Source organism: Rhinatrema bivittatum, chromosome 2, assembly GCF_901001135.1.
Source record: "Rhinatrema bivittatum chromosome 2, aRhiBiv1.1, whole genome shotgun sequence".
Classification (NCBI taxonomy): Eukaryota; Metazoa; Chordata; class Amphibia; order Gymnophiona; family Rhinatrematidae; genus Rhinatrema; species Rhinatrema bivittatum.
Genome location: NC_042616.1, coordinates 64130344 through 64157742, shown reverse-complemented (window position 1 = coordinate 64157742; position 27399 = coordinate 64130344). Strand labels below are relative to the sequence as shown.

At 43.4% G+C, this 27399-nt stretch overlaps 1 protein-coding gene across 2 annotated transcripts in view; it reads right to left on the bottom strand.

Annotated features, from left to right (window-relative positions):
• Positions 1-27399, bottom strand: part of PTH1R (parathyroid hormone 1 receptor) — a 595747-nt gene that overhangs the window by 103029 nt on the left and 465319 nt on the right. For both annotated transcript variants that reach the window (XM_029588269.1, XM_029588270.1), the window contains exons 5-7: positions 4696-4790; positions 4155-4335; positions 912-1065 (exon numbers count right to left, since the gene is read on the bottom strand). In XM_029588269.1, coding sequence (XP_029444129.1) covers positions 912-1065; positions 4155-4335; positions 4696-4790 — 430 coding nt within the window. The remainder of the gene's footprint in view (positions 1-911; positions 1066-4154; positions 4336-4695; positions 4791-27399) is intronic.

Sequence of the window (27399 nt, the reverse complement as noted above, 5' to 3'; positions counted from 1 at the left end):
TACAGGGAAGATGGGGCTTGCTGCATGTTTAGTTTAAGTATAGAAACTTGTATATTCATTTAACCAGAATGGTAGATGACAATATAGAAAACACAACCAAACTGATTTGGATAAGGATTGTTTCCTGCAGGCAGTCAAGCTTGTAAATATGATGGCTAGCACAAATGATTAGCTAAAGCAGTATAGACTAGAGCAACTGAGAAGACTAATGGAGGGGGGTCAATTGGCCCTTATCTGTAACCACGATCTTATAGGTGAAAGATGGAAATGAAAGACAGAGAAAGGAGAGAAGTGAAGAAGTGGAATAGAATGTTTATCCCATTTTTCTACATTATATGGTTCATAATTTAAAAAATAGTGGTTCTCTGATCGTTATCAGGTACATTTTCAAAAGGATTTACACATGTAAATGTAATTACTATCATAGCAATTTTCTAAAGCCATTTGCACATGTAAAGTGCACTTACACAAGCAAAACCTATGGACAATTCAATGGCATATATTGTAGCAATTTTCAAAAACCCACTTACTCGAGTAAAGTGCATTTACTCAAGTAAAACCCAGTTTTTCACATATAAATGCCTTTTAAAATCAGGCCCTTTAACTCTATTACCTAAAACGCATCAGATGCTATTTTTATCTTTTTTCTAACTTGTGTTTCCCCCCTCTCCCTCCCAAGCTAGAAATGCAAGCTTGAACTGACTGCAGGCAAGAGGAAAATCCAAGTTCTTTCAAGAAGACAGCAGCCCACATATACCATATGCAGCAAAATTTTCTAAGATGTACTAGCACCAAGAACATGTGGTGCATTCCTCACAGCTGGAATAGACCCAGTTTAAGATAAGGCCAATCTCCAATAAAACACACAGTGGGAATAGCACAAGAATTCTGTAAACACCGTAGTGCCTTACCCCAGCCAAATAAGGTGAATCCCCAGAGATATTTTTTGTCTGAGAAAAATGCCATGAAGATGAGACTATGGAGGTAGAGGCCTTCCACTAGAATCCAGTAGTAGTTGGTGGCCAGGAAGTAGAGGAAGAATGTAACAGCTATCTTGCAGCTCACCTAAGGAAAAAAAGGAAAAGAAGAGAGATACATTAGAGAATGCATCGTTATGTGTTATCTGAATGATTTTTATATGAGATATGCATTTCTTTCTACTGAAGAATAGGCTGACTGCCTGTATAACTGTTTCTCATTTCTTATCCTAAAGTTGTTGTTTTTTCACACTGATACATTTCCAAAATGTTTTGATACAGTATTTAGAAAACCTTGATAGACCAATCTGTTCTGTGCACCCTGAATCCATAGAGTTTATAACTGCCACCCATCCCTCAAGACAATAATATATCTAAATGCATAATAATGTCCAACAGTCATGCAACAAGAGGTCATATCTTTCATATCCATGATTTTGATTCATTGCTATCACAGCAAGGAGAGAGAGTGAGAGAGAGAGAGGGAGGAAAGAACCAAAATCGTGAGAAAAACATCCCAAAAAGGAATTAATAGAAACACAGAAACATAGAAATGACGGCAGCAGAAGACCAAACGGCCCATCCAGTCTGCCCAGCAAGCTTTCACACTTTTTTTTTTCCTCTCATACTTATCTGTTACTCTTGGCCCATAGTAATCTTTTGGTTCTATTTCCCTTCTACCCCCACCATTAATGTAGAGAGCAGTGATGGAGCTGCATCTAAGTGAAATATCTAGCTTAATTAGTTAGGGGTATTAACCGCTGCAATAAGCAAGCTACACCCATTCTTATTTGTTTACCCACACTATGTAATTCAGTCCTTGTTGTTGTCTGTATAGATCCCCTATTCTTCATCCCCCCCCCCTGCCGTTGAAGCAGAGAGCTATGCTGGATATGCACTGAAAGTGAAGTATCAGTCTTTCTCCCCTGCCGTTGAAGCAGAGAGCTATGCTGGATATGCATGAAGTATCAGTCTTTCTCCCCTGCCGTTGAAGAAGAGAGCTATGCTTGATATGCATGAAGTATCAGTCTTTCTCCCCTGCCGTTGAAGAAGAGAGCTATGCTTGATATGCATTGAAAGTGAAGTATCAGGCTTATTTGATTTTGGGTAGTAACCGCCATAAAGCAAGCTACTCCCCGCTTTTTTGTGAATGCAAATCCTATTTTCCACATTTCCTCTTGCTGTTGAAGCTTAGAGCACTGTTGGAGTCGCATTAACCGTGTGTATGTTTATTGAATAAGGGTATTATCTCCAGGTAGTATTATCTCCCGGTAGTATTATCTCCAGGTTGTAGCCGTCATTCCCACGAGCCATTTGTGTTTTGACCTACAGGAGTTAAGGTACTTACGTATTCTGTTTTAATGAAGGGAGAAAGTGTGGGAACCCATCTCCAAGACAGGAGAACAAAATGGTAAAAAAAAAACAAAAAACTATTCATAATTTGTATTTTTGTTTCCTGCTGTGAAAGTTTAGGTATACTACATAAAAATATTTGTTTTCAATTTTTTTCTTCTAATGCACTAATTGTAAACATTTCATATGGTTGGCTTTTATAAGCTATTTTCAATTTACTAAATTATTTTGCAGTCATTTAAGTTTATTAAATGATTCTCGCATTTATTTACGCAATTGATCAAACATAAAGCTTTTTCTGCATGCCTATACCCCGCACTATGCCTTGTAAAATTGCTCCAAATATAAAAAGATGGAAAATGATTAAAAAATGTAAAATCCCATAAATCAAAAATTGCTGAAACTTTGTGTCTGAAGTGCAAGATTATCCATTTGTATAAATTCATTTGTAAACATTTTTTTTTTCAAGTCTCCAAAACTCCATAGTTTGGAAAGTCAGAAAAAATGAAATGTATACATTTTACCCAGGTATAATAATTAATCCTTTATGAAAAGTACTTGAATGATAAAAGCATAGCAAAAATACAGAATATGCAGAATAAGGTTAGGTAAGCAATAATAACCAACAGAGTTTAATCTAGATTGAAATAATCACATGACAAAGTATTGTTAGGTGGCATAAGGGAAAGCCAAGTAGGAGGAATACAGTTAGGTAAGTATGAATGCATACATTGGAGTTTTGCCACACTGACTAATCAGTTCAGACTACTCTGGCCTTATATTTGAATAAGTATTTTATGCAAACTTGTACATTGTTTTTCTTTCTAGTATAGTTTATGAGATAATTAAACACCAATAAAGCTGGGAGAAGGCCAATAGGACTCAAAACAGCTTATTAGGTTGGATTAGGTCTCATCCATTTGTTAATATAATGTGAACATGTGTCTGAAATCACCTCTAAAATGTCAAATAAGACTATGAAAAAAAAAAGCATATGGTTTGAATTAGGGATGTGCATTTGATTAAAACAAATGTGTTTCTCAGATTGAAAAAGCAGTGCCTCCAAAAAAAAGAACCATTTCTGTTTTCACTCGTTTTCAGACCTTTCTATGTTGCGGTTTCTTAGCTGCACTTTGGGTGCACACATCGGACCCTGTGCACACAAATTGCCAATGTATGTGTGCAACTTCCGATATGTGTCAACAAATCGCTTTTTGTTCATGCAATTATGGAACTGCATGCACAAACTTTCTAAAGCAAAAAAGAAATATAAACGAAAATCCCCAATGAACCAAACAAAAAATCTTTGGCCTGCAAATCCTTAGTTTGAATTGTTTATGCTTAAATGAAGGAAAATATCTAAATCTGTATATATATATATATTATTTTTAATTATTTTATTACAATTACATTAAACCCTGAGTTCCCCAAATTTAAAGTCCTTAGTAATTTTTTGGCTTTTGCTTGGATTAAAGGGTCGGCAGAGAGCGGGTTTTAAGAGCAACTACCAGCCAGATCTTATCTAACAACACTTATGATGGCACAGTGATTTCCCAGGATGACATGAAGGGATAAACGAGTGCTGGATAAGTGTGTCGCTTTATGGCTATCAGTGCAGTATTTAAAGCTGTTCTCTCCTTGCAATGCCAGCACTGCTGCAGTGTGTGTATGTGTAGGCATTATTGTGTGTGTGTAGGCATTATTACTTCAGTGTCCCAGAATATGGCTATCATATAAGCGATTTATCACATGTCACAACAGACCAAGGAGGGAGAGAGAAAGAGGCAAGCATAAGAATTCCAAAAGTAAATAGTCCTTACTCACAAACTGTGACTTATCTAATGGATGGGCCTCTGTAATCATTCTCATATCTTCTTTCGAGATGCCCTCCTCCAGCAGAAACCCCGAGTACAGGACTGCATCCTTCACAAAGGTGCTGACGGCTCTCAGCATGTATGAGATAAACAGATGCATGTGGATGTAGTTTCTAGTGCAGTGCAGGCGTCTGTATGAACAGAGGTATCATTTTTCATTTGCTGCTGGTGGCTAAAGCACATTTTTCCTGTCTCAAAACGGCATCTCTATCTGCTCCACACTTAATCATTGCTTCCAACATTAGCCAGCTTTGACTGGCAAAATATAGACCCACGGCTTAGCCCGTTTGGATCCCAATGTATTTTAGAATGATTTATAAGTATTATAAACCTCTCAAATGTGTGAGATTCCATATGCTAGCAGTATGGCTGCCACAACATAAATAGTACTAGAATTCTTTACTATGGGAACAAAGTTTCAAAACTGCAATGTTGAAAGCTGTCTTCAAAATGATATCAAAGAACCACCAAAGAAACCCCAGCTCCCTTACCTGAAATATCCCAGAATAAGAACAGCCACTGTCAAGGACCCCAGAGAGATGGAGTAGCCAATGGTGTAAATCAGATAGAGGCGATCAAAGACCTCCTGCAGTGCAAATAATGGAAAAAAAAAACACCTGGTAAGTAAATTACTGCCTGATTAAATTTCCACTTTAATGTGAGGCTGACTTCTTCAGAGCTCATCCTACCTGCTGAGAGCAAAGATCTGGAATCACACAGGTGACAGAAACTGGAGATGTAAATAATTAACTAGGACTAAAGCCAGTTGTAATGTCCATGCAATGTCTACTCTAAAGGAGGCAGCTGAGCGGCACAGTGATCTACCTGACCCCTAGAATGACATTGTATCAGTCACTTAACTATATAAAACATGGCCTACCCTCTTCTAAGATTGTGCACCTTCATAAAAATAATTCTAACAGTATCAGAATTCAAGAAAACACGGGACAAGCACAGAGGTTCTCTAAGGGAGAGGAAGGGACAGCAACGCCCACATTTGCAAAAGCGCTGCCCGCACTAAAACCGGGGGACACGCGCGCGGCTAGCCCGTGCGCGTGCGCCAGACGCATTTTAAAAATTGCTCCTGCCATGCGGGAATCCCCCGGTACGTGCAGAAGTGCCGGCCTGTCTCGGAGGGGTGGGCTGGAGGGAGTAGTCTGGGTGGTGGCCGGCCAGGGCAGCGGCCATGAGGCTCTGTCCCGGGGAAGCGTGCACCAGCAGCCGGCCGGCACGCACAACTTACATCTTCTCCTTAGAGCACGTAAGTATTAAACCAAAGGAAAATTAGAGAAGTTAGGGTAGATTTAGGGGTCGGGGAGGAGAGGGGAAAAGGGAGGAAGGTTAGGTAGGGGGATAGGAAAGTTCCCTCCTTAACTGGAGTGGACTGGGAGGGAACTGGGGTAGGCCTACACGCATCACCGCACGTTGTTTTTTAACATCCGGCACACGTGTGCACATGGGAAACATATTTTATAACACGTGCACGGTGACAGGCACGTTACAAAATAGCCACGTCACGTGCGTGTGCCAGGAACTGTGCACTCAGGGACGCATGCTCGCTTGTTTTTAAATCGACCCCTAAGGTTTAGGCACCCCTGGTCAAATTGTTTGTTTCAATGAATCTCTAAGTGAACAGAAGTGACACTACCTCGACATGGCACAAAGTTAAATATGACCAGATCCATGTTCGGCCACTGTCCAGATAGCAAAGTTAGCTGGATTAATTTCTGGGTTGAGAAACCTGGATAACTTTAAACCTAACTGGCTATAATGTAAACATAGGGGCGGATTTTCAGAGCCCTGCTCGCGTAAATCCGCCCAAAACCGGGCGGATTTACGCGAGCAGGGCCCTGCGCACCGGGAAGCCTATTTTACATAGGCCTCCCGGCGCGCGCAGAGCCCCGGGACTCGCGTAAGTCCCGGGGTTCTCGGAGGGGGGCGTGTCGGGGGGCGGGCCCGGTCGTCGCGGCGTTCCGGGGGCGTGTCGGCAGCATTTGGGGGGCGGGTACGGGGGCGTGGCTACGGCCCGGGGGCGTGGCCGCACCCTCCGTACCCGCCCCCAGGTCGCGGCCCGGCGCGCAGCAGGCCCGCTGGCGCGCGGGGATTTACGTCTCCCTCCGGGAGGCGTAAATCCCCCGACAAAGGTAAGGGGGGGGTGTAGACAGGGCCGGGTGGGTGGGTTAGGTAGGGGAAGGGAGGGTAAGGTGAGGGGAGGGCAAAGGAAAGTTCCCTCCGAGGCCGCTCCGATTTCGGAGCGGCCTTGGAGGGAACGGGGGGAGGCAGTGCGGCTCGGCGCGCGCAGGCTATACAAAATCGATAGCCTTGCGCGCGCCGATCCAGGATTTTAGTGGATACGCGCGGCTCCGCGCGTATCTACTAAAATCCAGCGTACTTTTGCTTGAGTCTGATGCGCAAGCAAAAGTAGGCTGATCGCGCTTCTTTTAAAATCTACCCCATAGTGGTGATGTGCATTTGTTTGAAACAAGAAAGGAAAATGGGACAAATAAGCCTGTTTTAGTTTTGTATCAAATGAAACAAATTTGACCTGGAAAATTGAAAATGTTAGTTTTTATTCATTTTCAGCAAAGTATTGAATATAGTGGGGTAGATTTTCAGTCTTACACACGGGTGTACAATTGCGCGCGCTACCTGGCGCACACACATTGTACGCCCAATGTTATAAAATCGAGGGTCGGCGCGCGCACAAGGGGGTACAAACTAGTGAACCTTGTGCGCCGACGCCCTCGGGCTTCCTCCGTTCCCTCCCAGGCCGCTCCAAAATCGGAGAGGCCTGGAAGCAAACTTCCTTTCCCCCTAACCTAACCTTCCGACCCCTTCCCCTAACCTTTCCTCCTCTAGCCCTGCTCTAACCCTCACCCCCCAAAATTATTGTCAAACTTCCAGGTGCACGTTGCATGCACCGACAGCCTGCCGGCACTTGATCCTCTGCTCTGCCGGAGGCCTCTGGCCCCATCCCTGGACCGCCCCTTTAGTAAAGCCCCAGGACTTAGATACATCCCGGGGCTTTACACGCGTCGCCGGGCCTTTATAAAATAGGCCCGGCGCGCGTAAGCCACTCTACTCGTGTAAATCCATTGGATTTACGCACGTAGAGCTTTTAAAATCCGGCCCAGTGTGCACTATTTGCAAAATACCATGCACTATTTGCAATACTTTGCCATAAACAAATAAAAGCAAATAAAAATATAAATAAATAAAAGCCCCAAAAATGAATGGACGAATCAAAAACTAAATTTTTGGCTATACATATCCCTAGCTATCCAAGTAACGTTAACGTGGATAATTGTAAGTGTTATTAATTAATGAGAGACTTGTCCTGCTGAATATCCATGATAAGTTTTCTGGCTAATTTTAGCCTGATAATTTTTCTGCTATCCACTTTTCTGAATATGAACCTCATGGTATCTGTCATCATCTTATAGGTCCCCTTCTTTTCCAGCTGTTTATAATTTATTTCTTAACATGCAAATACTTGTTCACATATACATTTTAATCTTTTATTAATATTCACTGTATGACATACTCTTATATCTGATCAGTCTAAACTGTAAGCCATTTGCAAGAAGTTGCAAAATCTGGTTGGTTTTTGGAACCATGAGTGATTGGTTCCATTGACTACAGTGAAGCTGAAACAGGTTGCCAGTAATTTTTAGCTAGCCTATTGAACAGAAACAGTCTGTATATTCATTGCCTGCTTCAACATTTTTAAGCGCTTAGGGGTAGATTTTAAAAGAAGCGCGATCAGCCTACTTTTGCTTGCGCATCAGACTCAAGCAAAAGTACGCTGGATTTTAGTAGATACGCGCGGAGCCGCGCGTATCCACTAAAATCCTGGATCGGCGCGCGCAAGGCTATCGATTTTGTATAGCCTGCGCGCGCCGAGCCGCGCTGCCTCCCCCCGTTCCCTCCAAGGCCGCTCCGAAATCGGAGCGGCCTCGGAGGGAACTTTCCTTTGCCCTCCCCTCACCTTACCCTCCCTTCCCCTACCTAACCCACCCACCCGGCCCTGTCTACACCCCCCCTTACCTTTGTCGGGGGATTTACGCCTCCCGGAGGGAGACGTAAATCCCCGCGCGCCAGCGGGCCTGCTGCGCGCCGGGCCGCGACCTGGGGGCGGGCACGGAGGGCGCGGCCACGCCCCCGGGCCGTAGCCACGCCCCCGTACCCGCCCCCAAAACGCTGCCGACACGCCCCCGGAACGCCGCGACGACCGGGCCCGCCCCCGACACGCCCCCGACACGCCCCCCTCCGAGAACCCCGGGACTTACGCGAGTCCCGGGGCTCTGCGCGCGCCGGGAGGCCTATGTAAAATAGGCTTCCCGGCGCGCAGGGCCCTGCTCGCGTAAATCCGCCCGGTTTTGGGCGGATTTACGCGAGCAGGGCTCTGAAAATCCGCCCCTTAATGTTGTGTTTGGTCAATAAGTAAATACAATAATCTGCACTGCACAGAAAATGGAGTGCCAAGAATATACGCATGAATGATCAGAATAAAAATCAATGCATTCAGAGTAGGATTTGCAAACTGGAGCACACAATTCACTTGCATCCTGACTGTTGGACTGAGTTAGCAGGAAGAAACTTGAAAATCTGTATGCACTGGTATCTCCCAGGAATAAAATTAAAAACTAAAACAAAAAAAATTTTTCCATTATTGCAATAATTTGGTTTGAATGAACTGGGGTTGAGCAAATATCTTCTGATTTATTTTGAATTCAGATATAAAATTGGCAAATATGTGATGAAAGTTTCCCTGATAACTCAGATGGAGGCTCAACTCAGTTTGAATCTAAATGTGGCGTTAGTTTTGTTTGTGTTTTGTGTTTTTTCTCATTTGTTTACAATTTAGATAGACCTTATTAGGTGTAAACTGGTTTTTAATGCAAGTATAAGTTATTGTTTTATTACAAAACCATCTGAACTGCAGGGAGGTTTGGGAAAAATATATCAATGAACTGGAGTCAAACCCTAGACAGGGGACAAATGTGCTGAGCAAATCCAGACCATTCGTGACTTGAGTCAAATCCCCATTTTTGCTTGTCTCAGATCTTTGTGATTCAGTATGGATGGGGCATTTTGTTATATATATATATATATATATATATATATATATATATATATATATATATATATATATATATATATTTCTAAGAGGTCCATGCTGAACAATCCAGGGAGAAGTAAAGTTATGTTTACCCGGATAACTACCCAGATATTCAGTGGAACTTGCCCTGGTGTTCTACTGAATATACTCAAGTTATCCAGGATAGTATTTTTTTCCGAGCAGACTTACCAGAATACATTTCTGCAGTAAGGCTGAATAGTGCTGCTAGCTGGATACATTTTAACCATGCCGCTTAAACACCTCCTATCCTGCCTCTAATTATCTGGTTAAATTTTAGTCAGTAAATGACTTTCCAACTAAAACTTATCTGCTCAGCAGGGCAGGAAATTTTAACTGCATAAGTTACATGTAGAATATTAACCTTTAAATATTTTAAAAATCTGTCCTGACTTCAAATATATTGAGTAAACTGACGTATGCAATATTGGCCTACATTTGAACCAACCTAACTGAATTCTGATTTACAAAAAATGAATGAGATAAATTTATTTATTTATTATTTATTTTTGGTTTTTATATACCGATCTTCCTACATTAGATGCAAATCAAACCGGTTTACATAGAACAAGAAGAAACTTGCTAAAAGGCATTACATAAAACAATGAACAATTATGCAACATTAAATAACATTGTCAAGAGAGTCAACTAATTATACAAAATTGAATTAAATGGTAATCAAAGTGAACATTTGATGTCCTTGTGTTGAACTTAAATAGGTTGAGAGTAACTGAAGGATTCTTCCAGGGAACCTGAAAAAAAGAAGGAGACTAAAAACAAAGCAAACCAAAAAAGTGAGAAATAAGCAGAGAGGTGTAGCTAAAGAAGGAGGTAATGCTATGAGCTAACAAGAAGGTTCTGGAAAAGCAAGCTTGAATAACCACGTTTTAAGTTTCTTCTTAAACGAGATAGGGCAAGTCTCTTGTCGGAGTTCTGGAGGGAGAGAGTTCCAGTTAGAAGGACCTGCAATAGAAAAGGCCCTTTTTCTTAGAGTTGTTTTAGCTTGAGGGATGAAGAGCGTCCCTAGGTATGCTTTTCTCAAGGGTCTAGTGGAATGATTATGACGAATTTGGAAAGTAAGATCTAGAGGGGCAAGATTGAGTAGGTTTTTATGTGTGATGGTAAGTACTTTATAGATGATTCTATATTTGATGGGGAGCCAGTGGAGGTTGTAAAGTATTGGAGTGATGTGATTCCTCCTCGATGAGTTTGACAGAACCCTGGCAGCTGAATTCATTAACATTTGTAATGGTTTTATAGTTACAGCAGGGAGACCGAACAACAAAGAGTTACAGTAATCAATTTTTGTAAGTAAGATTGCTTGAAGGACCAGACGGAAATCAAAGAAGTGTAGAAGAGGTTTAAGTTTTTTAAGGACTTGTAATTTGAAAAAGCAATCTTTAGTCGTATTGTTGACAATTTTTTTAAAATTGAATTGGTTATCTAAGAAAGTACCTAAATCTCTTACAAACGAGGAATTTTTGAAGTTATCAGGTAATGTTGAAGAGTGTTGCGGAGAATGGTTATCAGCCTGAGGTTGCGCATTTGGGTGAAAGATAGTTTCTTTAGTAAGAAGGTTTTCATCATGAGAGATGATAAGGAATTCTATCTTGTCTTTATTAATGACTAGGTTAATTTTAAAGAGTAAAGCGCTGATTTCCTGGAAGCAATTGTTCCAAAAGGAGACAGTTTTTTGTAAAGAATCCTTAATGGATTCTGAGTTCAAATTTACGGATAATCCAAGGTAATCTGAAGCATATACTGTATTCACAAATTGTAACCTGAATTAAAGGAGATTTGACCAATCCTACCAGAAACAGATGAGCAACTCTGAAACGGCACCCTTTATCTCCTTCCTGATAATCTGGAAGGACTAGGGGGCACTCCATGAAGTCAGCAAGTAGAAACTTTAAAACAAATTGGAGACAATTCTTTTTCAGTCAAAGCACAATTAAGCTTTGGAATTTGTTGCCAGAGGATGTGGTTAGGGCAGTTAGTGTAGCTGGGTTTAAAAAAAGGTTTAGATACGTTCATGGAGGAAAAGTCCATTACCTGCTATTAATCAAGTAGACTTAAGGAATAGCCTCTGCTATTACTAGCATTAGAAGCATGGGATCTACTTAATGTTTGGGTACTTGCCAGGTACTTGTAACCTGGATTGGCCACTGTTGGAAACAGGATGCCAGGCTTGATGGACTGTCAGTCTGACTCAGTATGGCAACTTCTTATGTTCTTAGTCATTTGTAATCTTTTGGAGCTTAGATGTACTAAGCTCTTTTTTTCTCATAGACACAAAATGGGAAATACCCTTTAGTATGTCTGGCCTTTAAACTGTTGCTAAAAGAAATACCAAATAAAGCTTGCTGTCTAATTGATTAATATATAATAGGAGCTGATTTTGACCACAGATGCCAGAATTCCCCAGTTCATTTCCCTAAATATTTCTTAACTAATGACGTTTAAGAGCAAATGAATGCATCATACTATTCTATCATCATGTTAATGTACGGATGATTACACATCCACTCTCATGAGAAGTATTTTGGCTTATTGATAGTATACTGATTTGGCAATATGGCAGTTCCGTTACCAGCGACTGCTTATTATCAGTGTAAATACAAGGAACTAAGATTTTATTAACATGCTGGCTGATTATTTAGTAAAAGGGAAAACATAGTTGACCACTGGTTGGCATTAAGATGAACACTGGTAGGGTGTTAATACTGAGCTGACTATGCCGAGTTAGTAGAGATATGCAAACTCCTTTAAAAGAGGTTTGCAAACCAATTCAATAGAAAAATATATGCTTGTTGAACTGAAAATCGATGGCAAACTCACAGACTTTCTCTGTGATTCATGCAAATCAGTAAATGCAAGTTGGAAATCCCCGACATCTGCTAGAGAAAATCTGATGGATTTTCCTGGAGGATCTCAAGGAGATCTGCAGATCAACTAGATAAAAATCTTACTGGTTTGAGTTCAATTTCCAATTATTTGCACATCCCTGCATACAAAAGTTATATCAAAATGTAATTAATGCCTATACATGAAATCTCATCTTGCTATTTGAAAACACCTAAAGTACCATAGGTCATTTATTGATATCAAGTTCAACTTTGTGTGTAGGAAAAATTACCAAATCTTCCAAGTGCAATACATAGCAAACTCACCACCAATGAGCTTAGAATGTGATACCTAGTGAGCAGAATTGTATGGTGACCTATGTTGCTGAAAATGTATTATTAATTGACTCTAAAAACCACATAAGTCCACATTGCAAATGTAGGTCCAGAAGAACAAAGCATTTTCCCCCAAAGACACATAGAGATCCATATTCATAAGCATTTACCTGGATAACTCAGAAGTTATCCAGGTAAATGACAATTTGGGAACTCATCTGGCTAAATTTTAGTCAGATAATAAGTTATCCTGCTAGAATTTAGCTGGAAAGTGTTAGGAGGATTCTGGGGGCGTAACTGGGAGGAGCTGAATTATCCAAATAATTTATCCAGCTAACTCTGATATTCAGAGTGTTAGCTGGCCAACTTATCTGGCTAACTCTGATTGGCCCATAGACCTCTCCTAAAGTTAGTCAGATAAACTTAATACGACTAACTTTAATATAGCCGGATATTTTCAGCAGAGAGGCTGTGACACTGACTATGTAGTTGGCCAGGTAAGTTTATCCGGCTAAGTAGCTGAGCTGCACAATGGCTGAATATGGACCTCAAAGGGCCTAATTCGTTAAGGGGTAGATTTTAAAAGACGCGCTGATTTAATAATATGCGCGTATTGCCACGTGGTGACGGGATCGGGCCATTCCCAGTTCCCTCCCAGTCTGCTCTAATTAGGAGCGGACTGGGAGGGAACATCCCTATCTCCCTTTTCTCCTCTCCTCTTCTCCCCAACCCCTAACCCCCCCCCCAACCATTAGAATTTTTTTTGTTTTAAAACTTACTTCATCTTCGCTGGTAAGTTCTGCGCGCTGGCCGGCTGCCGGCGCGCGCTTCCCCCAGGATAGGGCCTAATGGCTGCTGTCTTGGCTGGCCCCTGCCCCGCCCAGACCCTGCCCCCAGCCCTCCCCTTTCACAGAGCCTGCCACTTCTGCGCGTACTGGGGGATACGCGCGTGGCCAGGCCATTTCGAAAATGCGCTCGGCCCGCACACGGCCCGGCCCCATGCGTATCTCCTGGTATTTGCACGCGCCGGGTTCTGAAAATTTACCCGTGAGATCTTTTTCCCCTCCACAGACACAATAGGGGGAAAAAAAGAATTTTAGTACATCTGGCCTGTAATAAGAAAAACTACCTCCCTTGGCAAATGTCTAGTTTTGGGCATGACAGCAAATCAAAATGGCCCTAAAGAAATCGTAGAACGTCCCTCAGGTAAAGTAGCACAGAACCCTAGTGTTTTCTTGGAGAATTATATTAATCAGTTTTATTAACATTCAATGTCATTGTTATAGTTCAATTAGCCCCAGTTGGAAATGCCTGTTTCCCTGTGATATTCACTGAGCTTTCTAAGATATCTCCAGCTTGGATATTATTTGAAAAACGTTGCTGTGCAAGGAAGCCTCAGCCCATTTGTATAAGTTGTGGGAACAGTTCTTTATGATTTCCATTGGTGAGCAGAATAGTCGCCAGCATTCAGGTACTGAAAAAAATGTGGGAATTGGGGGATTGATCACTATAAGCAGTTCTGTTATTTACTAGTTATCAACTAACAAGGTGGCTATGCATTTCACAAGAAATTGTGCCAGATGCATGAGGCATGCTTATGCAAAATTTGCCAAACCTAACAGCATCTCAAGACTGACTGTGTATCAATCGGTTTGTAAAACCTAATAACGTATGAAAGATTTTTCATCTGGCACCAATACGTCTCGTCCCATCCTTCTCTGTAGTACTCTGGCTACCTCAGATGCCTGGCTTCTCTGAGAAATTTCCCATTTCTACTTTCTTTACTGGCATCTCAGCTGCTCCGAGGTTCTCTTTCAGTGGCTAAATACCTTACGTTCCCTTCAGAACTGGCTTCTTCTAATAGGTAAATGTTTATCAAATATCTTGCAGCTGCTTTCATCTGAGTTGTAAAATGGTCTATAACATCCGTTTGCTCCTTATATTTTACTTGCAATGCCTCTGGTTCCTTTATTTTTTATTCTAGCCAGCCGCGGCCTGCTCAAAACATCTTTCTTTTTCTTTACAGGTGCTGTTTTTCTGCACTTTCCAGCTTGGACCTTAAGGCTTCCAGAGATTTTTCTCTTTTCTTTCCGTGCTGTTCGCATGCATTCTCTCCAGAGCACCAATCTCCTTTGCAAGAGCAAACCTCTCAGCATCCTGGTTGATTTCTAAACTTCCCAATTACATTTTGCTGTTCTCACTTCAGCTTTGATTTCCAAAGTCCTGTCACCTCTCTGTTCTCCTTGTTGGCAGACTCGAGCTTGTTTTCCACAAATTCCTTCTCTCTAGAAATCTTTTTCACCCTAATTTGCAGGGCATTTGCTTCCTTTGCAGCATTTTTTTTTAACTTTCTTGTCTTCTGATGATCTCATTTTCAAGCTCCTAGTTCAGTGCAGCACTTTGACGTGCATGCCACTAAAATCTTTTACCAGAAAAATAGAAGTGCCCCCAGCATCCACTAGTTTAGCAGACTCTATTTCTGCCAAAGCTTTAGTGCTTCCCTTCCTTGCAGGCTTAGGTATAGCTCTAGCTCAATGGCCTTAGCCCGGACAGCAGTCACCTTCTCTGCTAGGTGGTTCTGGGATGCAGCAATGTCCCTCTCCAATGCCTCTTTCACCTACATTGTATTCAAAGATATTCTGCTGCATGGCATCAAATTTTCCCAGGACGCATGATCTATTTATGCTGCTCTTTTCTTCTTGCGGCTGCTGCTGCAGAGTATTACTCATTTCCTGCACCCGGTGCAAGAATATCTGCTCCTGCTCCCGAATGGACACTATTTCGGCCTGTAGTCTCTCATTCTCCCATTGTTTGTCATTCATTGCCGCCTGACTTCACCCTGCAGCTCTTCTCCTACTCCATTAGCTGCTGCCTGAGCTCGTTCACTGTGGCTTGGAGATGCTGCTCTAGCTTGAGGCAGATGCCATCCTGGAAGGTGCCCAGCTCCTGGTTCCATGCCTTGGTGGTTGCACGCAGAGCAATCTTCCCCTGATCACACTCACATTTGGCCTGTGTCTGTAACACCTGTTTCTGCAGTACCTGCATGGTGGCTTACAGAACGGCTACTTTCTCCCTATGTTCTTCTACACTCATGTACTCTATTCTGGTCCGGCGCTGCAAGTCCGCTAGCTCCAGTGCCAGCACTGCATATGCTTCATTTAGCTGTGCACACTCCTGCTGGGCTGCCTCTTCTCTCTTTCAGGCCATGTTCTCACTGAGGGCTTCCTTCTGTGCATGGGCTTGAAGCTCAGCATTGGCAACCTCCAATTCTCATGTATTGGCTTGCTCCTGGTAATGGCTCTGTCCAAATTCCTCCAACTGTCTCTGTAGCTATGCCATGTTACTTTGCAAGGCAGCAGCTTCATTTTCATGCAACTCTAGTGGAATGTAGGCTGCCTACAGGTGGTCTATACTCTGTAAGAGCGGCTCTTTTTCCAACTGGCTGTTCTCTTGCTTTCTGGTTACATCTGTCAGCTATGCCTCCAGACCAGTGACTGTGACCTCATATGCTTTCCTTAGCTCAGTGTGTCTGCATTGTGGCCACTAGTACCTTTTCTCAGCTGCAAACTGGCCACTTGGGCAACCTCCGCTTCTGTCAGAGAGCTCCGGACTTAGGAGGTCAGCATGGAGATCTGGTCTTTGAGCTCTGCAGGGTCCTCTCTGATCTGCTGGCAGCTATTTAATTCCAGTGCCTCCACTTCCAGGTCTATCCTAAAGATCTTATCTTCTTTCTCTGCTTGGTAGTGCAAATGCTTCTCAGCTTTCAGCTCCATCTGCAAACCCACCATTTGGGTTTGTAATTCTTGCACTACTTTGAGAGCCTCCTCCGTAATGCCATGCCTTGGCTCCTCTGTAATCCCTCTTGCTGGAGTCTCCGACACATCTCTCTCTGGGCTCTCCATGCTCCCTTTCTCAGGGCTCTCTGTGGTACCCGTCTCTGGGTTCTCCATAACACCTCTCTCCAGGCTCTCCATGGCACCTCTCTCCGGGCTCTTTTGTAACTCAGTCACATTGTGCCGACTCGTATTCCTCTGGCACTCCTTAGCAATGTAGGCATCCGGGCACTCTACAGCGCCTCCCTCTAGTCCTTCTGTAGTGCTGGCATCTGGGCACTCCACAGTAGGGATGTGAATCGTTTTTTGACAATTTAAAAAAATCGTCAGATATGTTTTAAATCATCAAAAATCGTTAGAGTCACGATACAATACAAATTCCCCCAATTTATTGTCAAAAATCGTTAAATCGGGCACAGGAATTATTTGGGGGGAGGGTGGGAAAACCGGCATACCAAAATAACCCCTAAACCCACCCGACCCTTTAAAACCAATCCCTTACCCTCCCCCACCATCCCAAAACCCCCCCCCCCAAAATGTTAAAATACCTGGTGGTCCAGTGGGGGGGGGGGGGGGCCCAGCGCGATCTCCCGCTCTCGGGCCATCGGCGGCATTTTGGCTGCCACTAATATAAATGGCACCGATGGCCCGATAAAAAAAACCCCACCGACCCTTTAAACCGACCCCCTTAGCCTCTCCCACCCTCCCGACCCCCCCCAAAAAACATTTTAAAATTACCTGGTGGTCCAGGGGGGGTGCGGGGAGCGATCTTCCGCTCTCGGGCCATCAGCTGCCACTCATAAAGATGGCGCCGATGGCCCTTTGTCCTTACCATGTGACAGGGTATCCGTGCCATTGGCCGGCCCCTGTCACATGGTAGGAGCACTGGATGGCCCTGTGACATAGTGAGGGCAAAGGTAGCGCCGGCGCCATTTTGACTACTGGCAATACGGCCCGAGTGCAGGAGGTCGCTCCCGGACCCCCGCTGGACTTTTGGCAAGTCTTGTGGGAGTCAGGAGGCCCCCAAAAGCTGGCCAAAAGTCCCTGGGGGTCCAGCGGGGGTCCTGGAGCGACCTCCTGCACTTGGGCCGTATTGCCAGTGGAGCTGGTCTCCTTTGCCTGCTGTAAATCTAAACCTGATATCCTTCTAGGCCCCAAAGACCACTCTGTTTTAAAAGCAGGATCACTTTTTTTTTAGTGCTCTTCTTTGAGCTAGCAAGCTTAAAGGTTTCAGTGCTCTGTAGCCCTACAGCACTTTTCTTCTGTTCAGTCCCCTTCTTTAGGCAAGGTTACACAAACTTTTATTTTTCCTTTTCTGCTTTGCTTCTGTGTTCCTCCTGAGCCACACAATTTTCAACTGCTTTATGTCTATAAGGAAAGACTAAAGAGGTTAGGACTTTTCAGCTTGGAGAAGAGATGGCTGAGGAGGGATATGATAGAGGTGGTTAAAATCATGAGAGGTCTAGAATGGGTAAATGTGAATTGGTTATTTACTCTTTCAGATAAAAGAAAGACTAGGGGGCACTCCATGAAGTTAGCATGTGGCACATTTAAAACTAATCGGAGAAAGTTCTTTTTCACTCAACGCACAATTAAACTCTGGAATATGTTGCCAGAGGATGTGGTTAGTGCAGTTAGTGTAGCTGTGTTTAAAAAAGGATTGGATAAGTTCTTGGAAGAGAAGTCCTTTACCCTCTATTAATTAAGTTGACTTAGAAAATAGCCACTGCTATTACTAGCAGCAGTAACATGGAACAGACTTAGTTTTTGGATACTTGCCAGGTACTTATGGTCTGTTGGCCACTGTTGGAAACAGGATGCTGGGCTTGATGGACCCTTGGTCTGACCCAGTATGGAATGTTCTTATGTTCTTATGTCTGTGCTCTTTTGCACACTTCTAAGAGCACTGCTCTACCTCCAAACTTCCTGGCAGGTCAAACACCCTACAACTTTTCTTTTACAGTTTTCCCTGGAGAATTGTTTTTTCTCTATGCCTTGCGTAGACATCCCCAATCTGAGACCATATGTGAGGATGACTAAGTGCTATCTTGTGGGCTGAAGCAGGAACCACACTGATTCCAGCCATTTCTCATGCAATTTCAATCTTTGTTAACATAGCAGCAAATAATATCAACAATAACTGCCTACCTTTGCAGTACTCTTATAACACAACTTCTGAGAGAGGGTCAGGAGCTCCTACTCCTGGAGACATGGGGCCTCCTGATCCCAGCGAGGCTCACAATCTTATTCCCCTCCCAGCCGGATCCTGCCCACGGAACTCTCTCTCTCTCTCTGTAGGATTTAAGGTAGACCAGGCTAAATGCCTGATCTCACACAGGTTAAAGAGGGGAAGTAGAGTCACTCCATCACAGTCCTCCATAAAGGTATCATATGACAGGAAAAGGAAGATTATTGTGAGATCATAGTTATCATGAAATACTGCGGTCATGCCCATCCAGGCCCTGGAGATGAAAAAGTGGGAAGACCGTGAGTGCAGTGCAAACATATCAAAGTAACTCCACACTCTGCCAGGCCTAGCCGATGAATTAATAAGCACTGTGAGGCATGGTACCTACATTTGCCAGGACCCTCTGGAAGTGAACATGCTTTTGCCAGTTCATTATTATAAAACTGAATTAAAATGGAATGTCTTGGCACACAACTCAAATGTGTCTTCCTTTCTACTGCAACAAAATATGTTCCCTGACTTCATATATTTTATGAAGGGAGAGTCTGAAAAGAATTTTATGGGGTTTCATCTAGTTTCCTCAGAACTAGCTCATATTAGTTTTCCTTTCAAGAAGAAAACTTCAGTTAATTAGGATGCACAATGTTAAACAATCGCAGATGGAAGTTAGCTAACCCACATTTCCTTTCTAATTTCACGTGCACTCCAAGTTTAACAGTTTGTGCTATTTCCCTGTAAATCAAAAAGTCTCTAGACTTCCAAGACCATGCAAATACCTTTAATACTCGGATACAGGGCCACCTGAAAATGCACAACATATTCATTAGTCATTGGATTCTAATAGCCATCGCAGTCCTAGAGGTTGGAAAAGATTGGATCCTTTAGAAACTGTGACACTTTGCATTGTATCAGTAAGGAATGATCTAAATAGGATCTTGCACACCAGCTTTCAAGATCAAAGATGCACAGGCATCTTTAAAATGGGTCCTCTGAACCTAGAAAGCTGTAAAAAATGTGTTGGACTCAACAAATCTTATCTTAAAGAAAAAACCTAAAAGCTATGAAGCAGATCTAAAAGGAAACAAATATACAACACAACAAGGCTTTGTCTCCTCTACTTTATCTTCTTTTTACCATCATCAAAGAGTCAATTTTATTTTGATCAATTTTTGGAAATCCCAAATCAAGCCATCTCTTTTAGAACATCAAAGACAAGTTTGCTATTTTACACTTCCTAGTTTTGTTTTCACATTTTGACAAAAAGCTTTGTTTTCATTTTTGTATTGACCTTATTTGTGCACCAGTGAATTTGGTTGAGAAAGATAAGTTTTCTTTGAAAACACATAGTTAATGTTAATTTTTTAAAAATCACTTCAAGCTGTATATATTTCCATCCTGATTTCATATCTTTAAATTTCAACTGAAAGTAAATCATGGGAATGAAAGATAAGGTGACAAGGCAGCGATATCTCATTATGATGGGATGACAGTAAGATATCATCTCAAGTAGGTCAGACTGACTTTGATAAGAACTTAAGTAGATCATAAATTCCCCACAGGACACTGGAGGCTGCGTCATTGCCTTGAACTGTGCCTAATCCAGACTTATTTTGTATTTTAGCAGAAATGGATTTAGGGTAAAGGGAAGATATTTGCTTAGAAGAGTGCATGAGGGGATACTTTAAGTAGAAATAATAAAAGAGAGTCCCACGACATTGAAATGTTATCCTCCTTTCTCTCTGCCATTTGCCGTCATATCTGTAGAAAAGGTGCAGTGTTGGAGAAGGGGAATCATCAGAGACAGGAAGTTTTGAGCCAATCTTATTTCCAGAAGGGGGTAGAGAAAGCCCAGGGCCTCCTGGATTTAAAAGGGACATGATGATAGCACAAGGCTCAATCCTGTAGTATCCTTGCTGTTAGATAAACCATCCAACCATGCATGCAAGGCAGGAGACAGATAAGTGAGAGTTAGAAGATGGGTAATTCTAAGTTAATAAAGGGTGGGAGAAGGAGTTATGTCACAGTTGATGTGGATCATTTTCCCCTGGGGGGGGGGGTCAGTCAAGGAGCGAGTTGCCTCTATAATTAATAAGGCAACCATTTTCGGACCTCCTTCTACCCTAGGCACTACCACCGTAAGGTGTAGGGTATTTTGAAGCTATATGTGCTCAAACCGATGTGACCTAGTATTGCCGCAGATCATGAAGTAGCTGTCTGGAACTCTTGTGACCTGGCAATTCTGCAGAATGTGAAATAGCTGGCCTAGCTGTCTCACCTGGAACGATGCCACCTGGCTGAGGCAGTGACATTTGGCAACAAACTATCAAGGTGGGCTGGTAGCCCCAACAAGAACATAAGAGATTTTATTTGAGTTAGCAGCAATATCCTGAACAGAAAGACTAAGCATGGGGATGGAACATATACTTAGGATGGTTTTAGGTATATTACGAATATTCACTTGTGAGGCATAACTGTGTACTTTATAAGGTGCAATTACTTGTGGTGAATTACTGTGTATAATGCTGTAACTAATGTGTAAAAAACACTGACTTTCCACTACAACTGGTGCCCTAGTCCAGTTCCTAAAACATGGCTAAGTCAATTGAGGTGTAAGTGTCCATGTCAGAGCTTTGACATTGCTTCCCAGACAGGCATTTTCAGTCTAATTATATTGATTATTTTTTTAAGTCATGTGTTGCTTTTTCCTAGGCTGGAATCAACTTGAAGAAGGTAAATGTTTGGCCTAAAAACGTGGATGTTATACATTACATCATAATTCAATACAATATTGATTTATCCGTTATTGTCTCTTATTACTCTTAGGATTACTTTTATAACCTCATATAGTAAGAATTTTCATGCTGGGTCAGACCAAGGTCCATGAAGCCCAGCATCCTGCCTCTGACAGTGGCCAGTAAGGATGTGCAGATGGGACCGCATACGTTACATTCGGTTTTCATATTCGTCGGGGGGCAGATACATTGCATTCAGCAAGGGAGCCCCCGATTCCGTTCATGCGTTCCATTCTTATGCGTTTCCTGGCTAAACTTTAATTCACTACAACCCCCCACCCTCCTGACCCCCACAAGACTTTCCAAAAGTCCCTGGTGGTCCAGCGGTGGTCCAGGAGCGATCTCCTGCACTCGGGCCATTGGCTGCCAGTAATCAAATGGCGCCGATAGCCTTTGCCCTTACTATGTCACAGGGGCTACCGGTGCCATTGGTCAGCCCCTGTCACATGGTAGGAGCAATGGATGGCCAGCGCCATCTTGTGCTCCTACCATTGTGACAGGGGCCGACCAATGGCACCGGTGGCCCCTGTGACATAGTAAGGGCAAAGGCTATCGGTGCCATTTGTGAAATACCGGCAGCCGATGGCTTGAGTGCAGTAGATGGCTCCCAGATGGCTCCTGTTCCACTCCACTCATTATTTTATAAACGTATATCATATCCCCTCTCAGCAGTTTCTTTTCGAAACTGAAATGCCCTAGCTTGTGTAACCTTTCATCACAGAAGAGATGTTCATCCCCTTGATCATTTTTTGTCGCCCTCCTCTGCCACCTTTTCTAATTCCACTATGTCATCCACAATGAGGCGACTGCATACAATATTCAAGGTTCCTTCGCACCATGATGCGATACAGAGGCCATATGATATTTTCCATTTTATTTTCCATTCCATTTTGGATCACATGTGTGGGCCTTTTAAAACTCCAAAACATAAATCAGGGTGGCCAACTCTGGTCCTCGAGAGCCACAGGCAGGCCAGATTTATAGGATATCCATAATGAATATGCATGAGATAGATTTGCATCCAGTGAAGGCAGTGCATGCAAAACTATCTCACACATATTCATTGTGGATATCTTTGAAATCCTGGCCTGATTGTGGCTCTCGAGGACGGGATTTGGCCACCCTTGACATAAAGATCTGATCATTTTATATTTTTACTGTTGTAATTTTTTTTGTCAGCCTAGTTTCCTCCTGTTTCTTTGGGCTTCCAGCTGAATTGGAATTGGGAGTTTTTCCCAATTTTATAATCTCCCAGCCCTCCCATCTGAGCCAATAGTCCTTAGCCATGGGCCAACAACTACTACCTGAAAGTGCTACATATGCACCCTGATTCTTGCTACTTGGCAGCATTATTACGCAAAAAATTATAATTATAATTATAAATTAACTTTCTATTTGTGGAATTTTATCATGATGCAATTTTGTATATGGCTATTTTTGTAATTTATTTAATTTAATGTTTTCTGCTGCCTATCAAAATGAGATGTATTATTGTATTATGGGACAGGATGTCATAAGGCCATTCTAGTTAACATAACATAGAGATTGTATCCATTCATCATAAGCAATATCTGTTTCATCTAAAGAAGAAATATGCATATAGGAGTTAAAAAAATAAAAACATTGAAATTAATTTTCCATTTAATTTATGAACGTAATTTTCATTTAAAAGGAATATCGTAGACACACATATGAACTGCAAAGGAATACCCAATTATTAAATACACAGATTACATACAAACTGCTAATACGCAGCAAATTCATATATGCAATCTACAGATGCTCATAAAAAAATGCCATTGCTTTACATGGACCTGCCTATAGATTTTCAATGAAGTCTGAAATTGTTTCTATGTGAGTGGTAATCAGGGCCGGTGGAAGCACTAGGAGGGCTAGGAATCTGCCTCCAGCACCACAGTTCTGGGTGTGGCACTGCAATGGCATCCACGCAGGCCCAGAAGAGGAAGTGGTTTCATGTGGGCCCATGCAGCCAAGCAGAAGGAGATGCCATGGCTGTCATGGGTAGGATCTGTTTGAGCAGTGGGAAGGTGCAATAGGTGGCGCAGTATTGGGCCTCACGGGAAAAGAAAACAGAATGGAGAAAGAGCAACGTCGGTCTGAACCGCTGAACACACATGCTCCATAACCACACAAACATGCTCTCTGCCTCACTCACACACGTTCAGTCACATGCTCGCCCATGATCGCTCCTTCTTTCACATTCTCACTCTTTCTTACTCACTCACTGTGAAAGTGCAAGACAATTTATTTTATTTATTTATTTTGGATTTTTATATACCGACATTCTTACATTACATGTAAATCATACCGGTTTACATAGAACAAATAGCAGCTGGAGAATAATTCCATAGTCTGGTACAGTGAACAATTACAAATTAAATTTGTTAACAAAATAAAAGGGTACATAACTTGGATAAGGTTTATATTACAGAAAATGTACAAAACGATATTAAATGAGGCACCAAGGACTGCACGAAGGGGAGCACAAAGGGGAAAACCCCTTTGTCGCACCCCTTCGTTGCGCGGCGCCTGGAGGCGAGGGCGTTTTTCAACCGCCGACGAAGGTCTCCGTGACGTCGTGGGAGGGGGCGTGGTCTCTCTCTCTCTCGCGATGTCATCTCACCTCCCAATGTTGTAGTTGCCTCCCAGTTCCTTTTCTTTTCTTTTTTTAACTTTATGATGGAAATTAAGTTTACTGCGGGGGCCCTAGATGTAAATGGGCCTCCCCACTCGCCCGCGCCCGGCGGCAAGGCGCCCCTCAACCGCCGACGAAGGTCTCCGTGACGTCGTGGGAGGGGGCGTGGTCTCTCTCTCTCGCGATGTCATCTCACCTCCCGATGTTGTAGTTTGTAACACTGCTCCGCTTCCTCCTTCTTTCAGCGGTTCAGGCTGATGTTGCTCGGTTCTACTTTCTGTCTTCTTGCAAGTTCCTTCTCTTTTCTTTTGTTGTGGGGCCCAATGCTGCTCCACCTACTGGCTCCTTCCCCACTGCCACAATTAGATGCTGCTCTTTGCTCTAGCTCCTTCCATGACAGCCGTGGCATCTCCTTTGCTTGGATGCAAGGGCCCTCACTAAACCACTCCTCTTCTGGGCCTGCACGGGAGAGAAGACGGACATGCCATTCCACTAGGTGCTGTACCCAGAACTGTGGTGCTGGAGGCGGATGTCTAGCGCTCCTAGTGCTTCCAAGCGGTCCTGATTTCAGCTTATATAGAAAACCTTACCGACTTCAGAGCAGGTCCATGTAAACAATGACATTCTTATGAAGATACGAAAAAAAAAAAAAATGTGAGTCACATTAGAGAGAATGGAAAAAGCTTGTATTTAATTCTCTCCTAAGCCCCTGAAGCAGATGTAAGTCAAGATGTCGGGGCAGTGTCGGACACTTACCATAGATAGAGTACAGCACTGATGACAAGAAATCACAGGAAAGATTTCATCCACACAGAAAGAAGATAAGTGATGTATTGGTGGATATTAGTAACAAATACCCCACACGATGGTCTTAGGGAGAGACTGAATTCATTAAAGGCCTGATTAAATCTCATGCGTGTGGGGGAAAACGGGTTACGCACGCAGCTAGGCCTTGCGCGTGCTGCACGCATTTAGTAGAGCCCCAGCCGCACACAACCCCTGTTTATGTGCACAAGAGCCAGGCCTCTTCCAAGGGGCTGTCCAGAGGGCATGGCAGGGCGGAGCTAGGGGCCGTTGGTAAAGCGGGCCATTTGCCGCTGTGCCTGGGGGGCACATGCAACTTACGCCAGCTCAGGAGTTGGCATAAGTTTGGCAATAAAGAAAGTAAAAAGGTAGGGTCTTCAAAGGGGGTCGGGGAAAGAGGAAAGGAGGGTAGGTAGGGGGGTAGGAAAGTTCCCACCCAGTCTGCTCCTTAATCGCACCTCATTGTGCGCGCACCAGATAGCGTGCGCACATGGAGGCACGCACATGGGGTAGATTTTACAAAATTACGCACACACGTACTTTTGTTCGCGCACCAAGACGCAAACAAGAGAATGCGGGATTTTAATAGATACGGCGTGTAGCTTGCCCGTATCTGTTCAAATCTGGGATCGGCGCATGCATGGCTGAGCAAAATCGGCAGCCTGCACGTGCTGAGCCACGCAGCCGCCTTCCATTCCCTCCAAGGCCGCTCCAAAATCGGAGCGGCCTCGGGGGAACTTTCCTTCCGCCTCCCCCCACCTTCCCACCCCTTCCCCTACCTAAACCCCCCCCAGCCCTATCTAAACCCCCCCACCTTTATTCCAGAAGTTACGCCTGCTCAAGGCAGGCGTAACTTGCGATGGCGAGCCGGCTGCCAGTGCGGCATGTTCCAGTCCGGGGGCTGGTCCGGAGGCCGTGGCAATGCCCTGGAATGCCCCTGGGTTGGACCACACGCCCACGGCCCCGCCACGGAATGCCCCTGGATGATGCTTCCCTGGACATGCCCCCCGACACGCCCCCAACCACGTCCCCCCAGGAAAGCCCCGGGACTTACGTACGTCCCAGGGCTTGCGCACACCGCAGAGCCTATGCAAGATAGGCTCGGTGCACGCAGGGGGGGTTTGGGGTAGGTTTTCGAGGGTTACGCCGCGTAACCCTTTGAAAATCTACCCCATATTTTTTTTTTAAACTACCCTTACATTTTTAAGTTCAATGTAAAATACTTAAAAAAAAATGCATGTAAGGCTGTAGTATTTGTAGGTATATGATTACATTGAAATGGTAAACAAGCCTCGATAGTGACATACCCTACCTTTATATGATACCTGAGTCAGCCATTTAGGCAAACAAGCCCCTTTTTCAGTTATCTAGTGTGTTGTTGCAATAAGGGGAGAACTAGACAAGGCAAATTTTGTTTCTAGTTAATACAACAAACGAGAAAGGAACATCCATAGCAAATATTACATTTATTCATCAGTCAGTTGTTTAGAAAATTAGGCTGATCATTTCGGAATAGTAATAGCTGTACAAGGAAATAGAGTAAAAACCACTAAAATCTAGTTTTCCTTAATAGATTCTCAGGTTCACATTCTACCCACTAATCTTCTGCACTGAGAGCAGTAGCTGTAGAAAATCACTGGAAACTACAGCACTAAGATGGATGATACTGTACATGGAGTAGATACTGGAACAGAAGCGATAGATAAAACACATAAATTTAGGTATAGGCCTTCTTTCTATGTTTGCCCCCTTTGATGCGCCTACCTCCTTCCTGACCCACTATCAGGCCGATTCAGTAAAAGTCGCGGGAGAGCCAGCGAGCACCCACTCTCCCGATTGCGCGCACAGGCCACTCTCCTGTGCGCGCGATTCAGGACCAGAACAACATGCAAATGAGGACCCGCGGTAAAGGAGGCACTAGGGACACTAGCGCATCCCTAGCGCCTCCTTTTTGACAGAAGCGGCGGCTGTCAGCGGTTTTGACAGCTGATGTTCAATTTTACCGGTGTCGGTTCTCGAACCCGCTGGCAGCTACAGGTTCAGAAAATAGATGCCAGCAAAATTGAGCATCCGTCTTCCAACCCGCGGGCCGCGGGTGATTTTTAATTTTTACTTTTTTTTTAGTTTTGGGGCTCCGACTTAATATCGCTATGATATTAAGTTGGAGGGTATACAGAAAAGCATTTTTATTGCTTTTCTGTACACTTTCCCGTGTCGGCCGAAATTAACACCAGCTCTTGGGCAGGTGTTAATTCTGAAAGTAAATGTGCTGCTTTGCTGCACATTTTGCTTTCTGTATTGCGCGGGAATGACTAATATGCCCATCAACATGCATTGCATGTTGCGGGCGCTATTAGTTTCGGGGGGGGGGGGTTGGCCGTGGCGTTTCGACACGCTATTACCCCTTACTGTATAAGGGGTAAAAATAGCGCGTCGAAAACGCACGGCCAAACGCGGGTTAACAGTGCGCTTCCACCGGAGCGCACTGTACTGTTTCGGCCTGTAAGTCTCATGCCAATTTTCCATTTTTGCTACTTTTAATTTTTTTATTCACACCATTATGGTGGAATTAACTTCCTTCCATTGTTACTGTAAAACGAGGT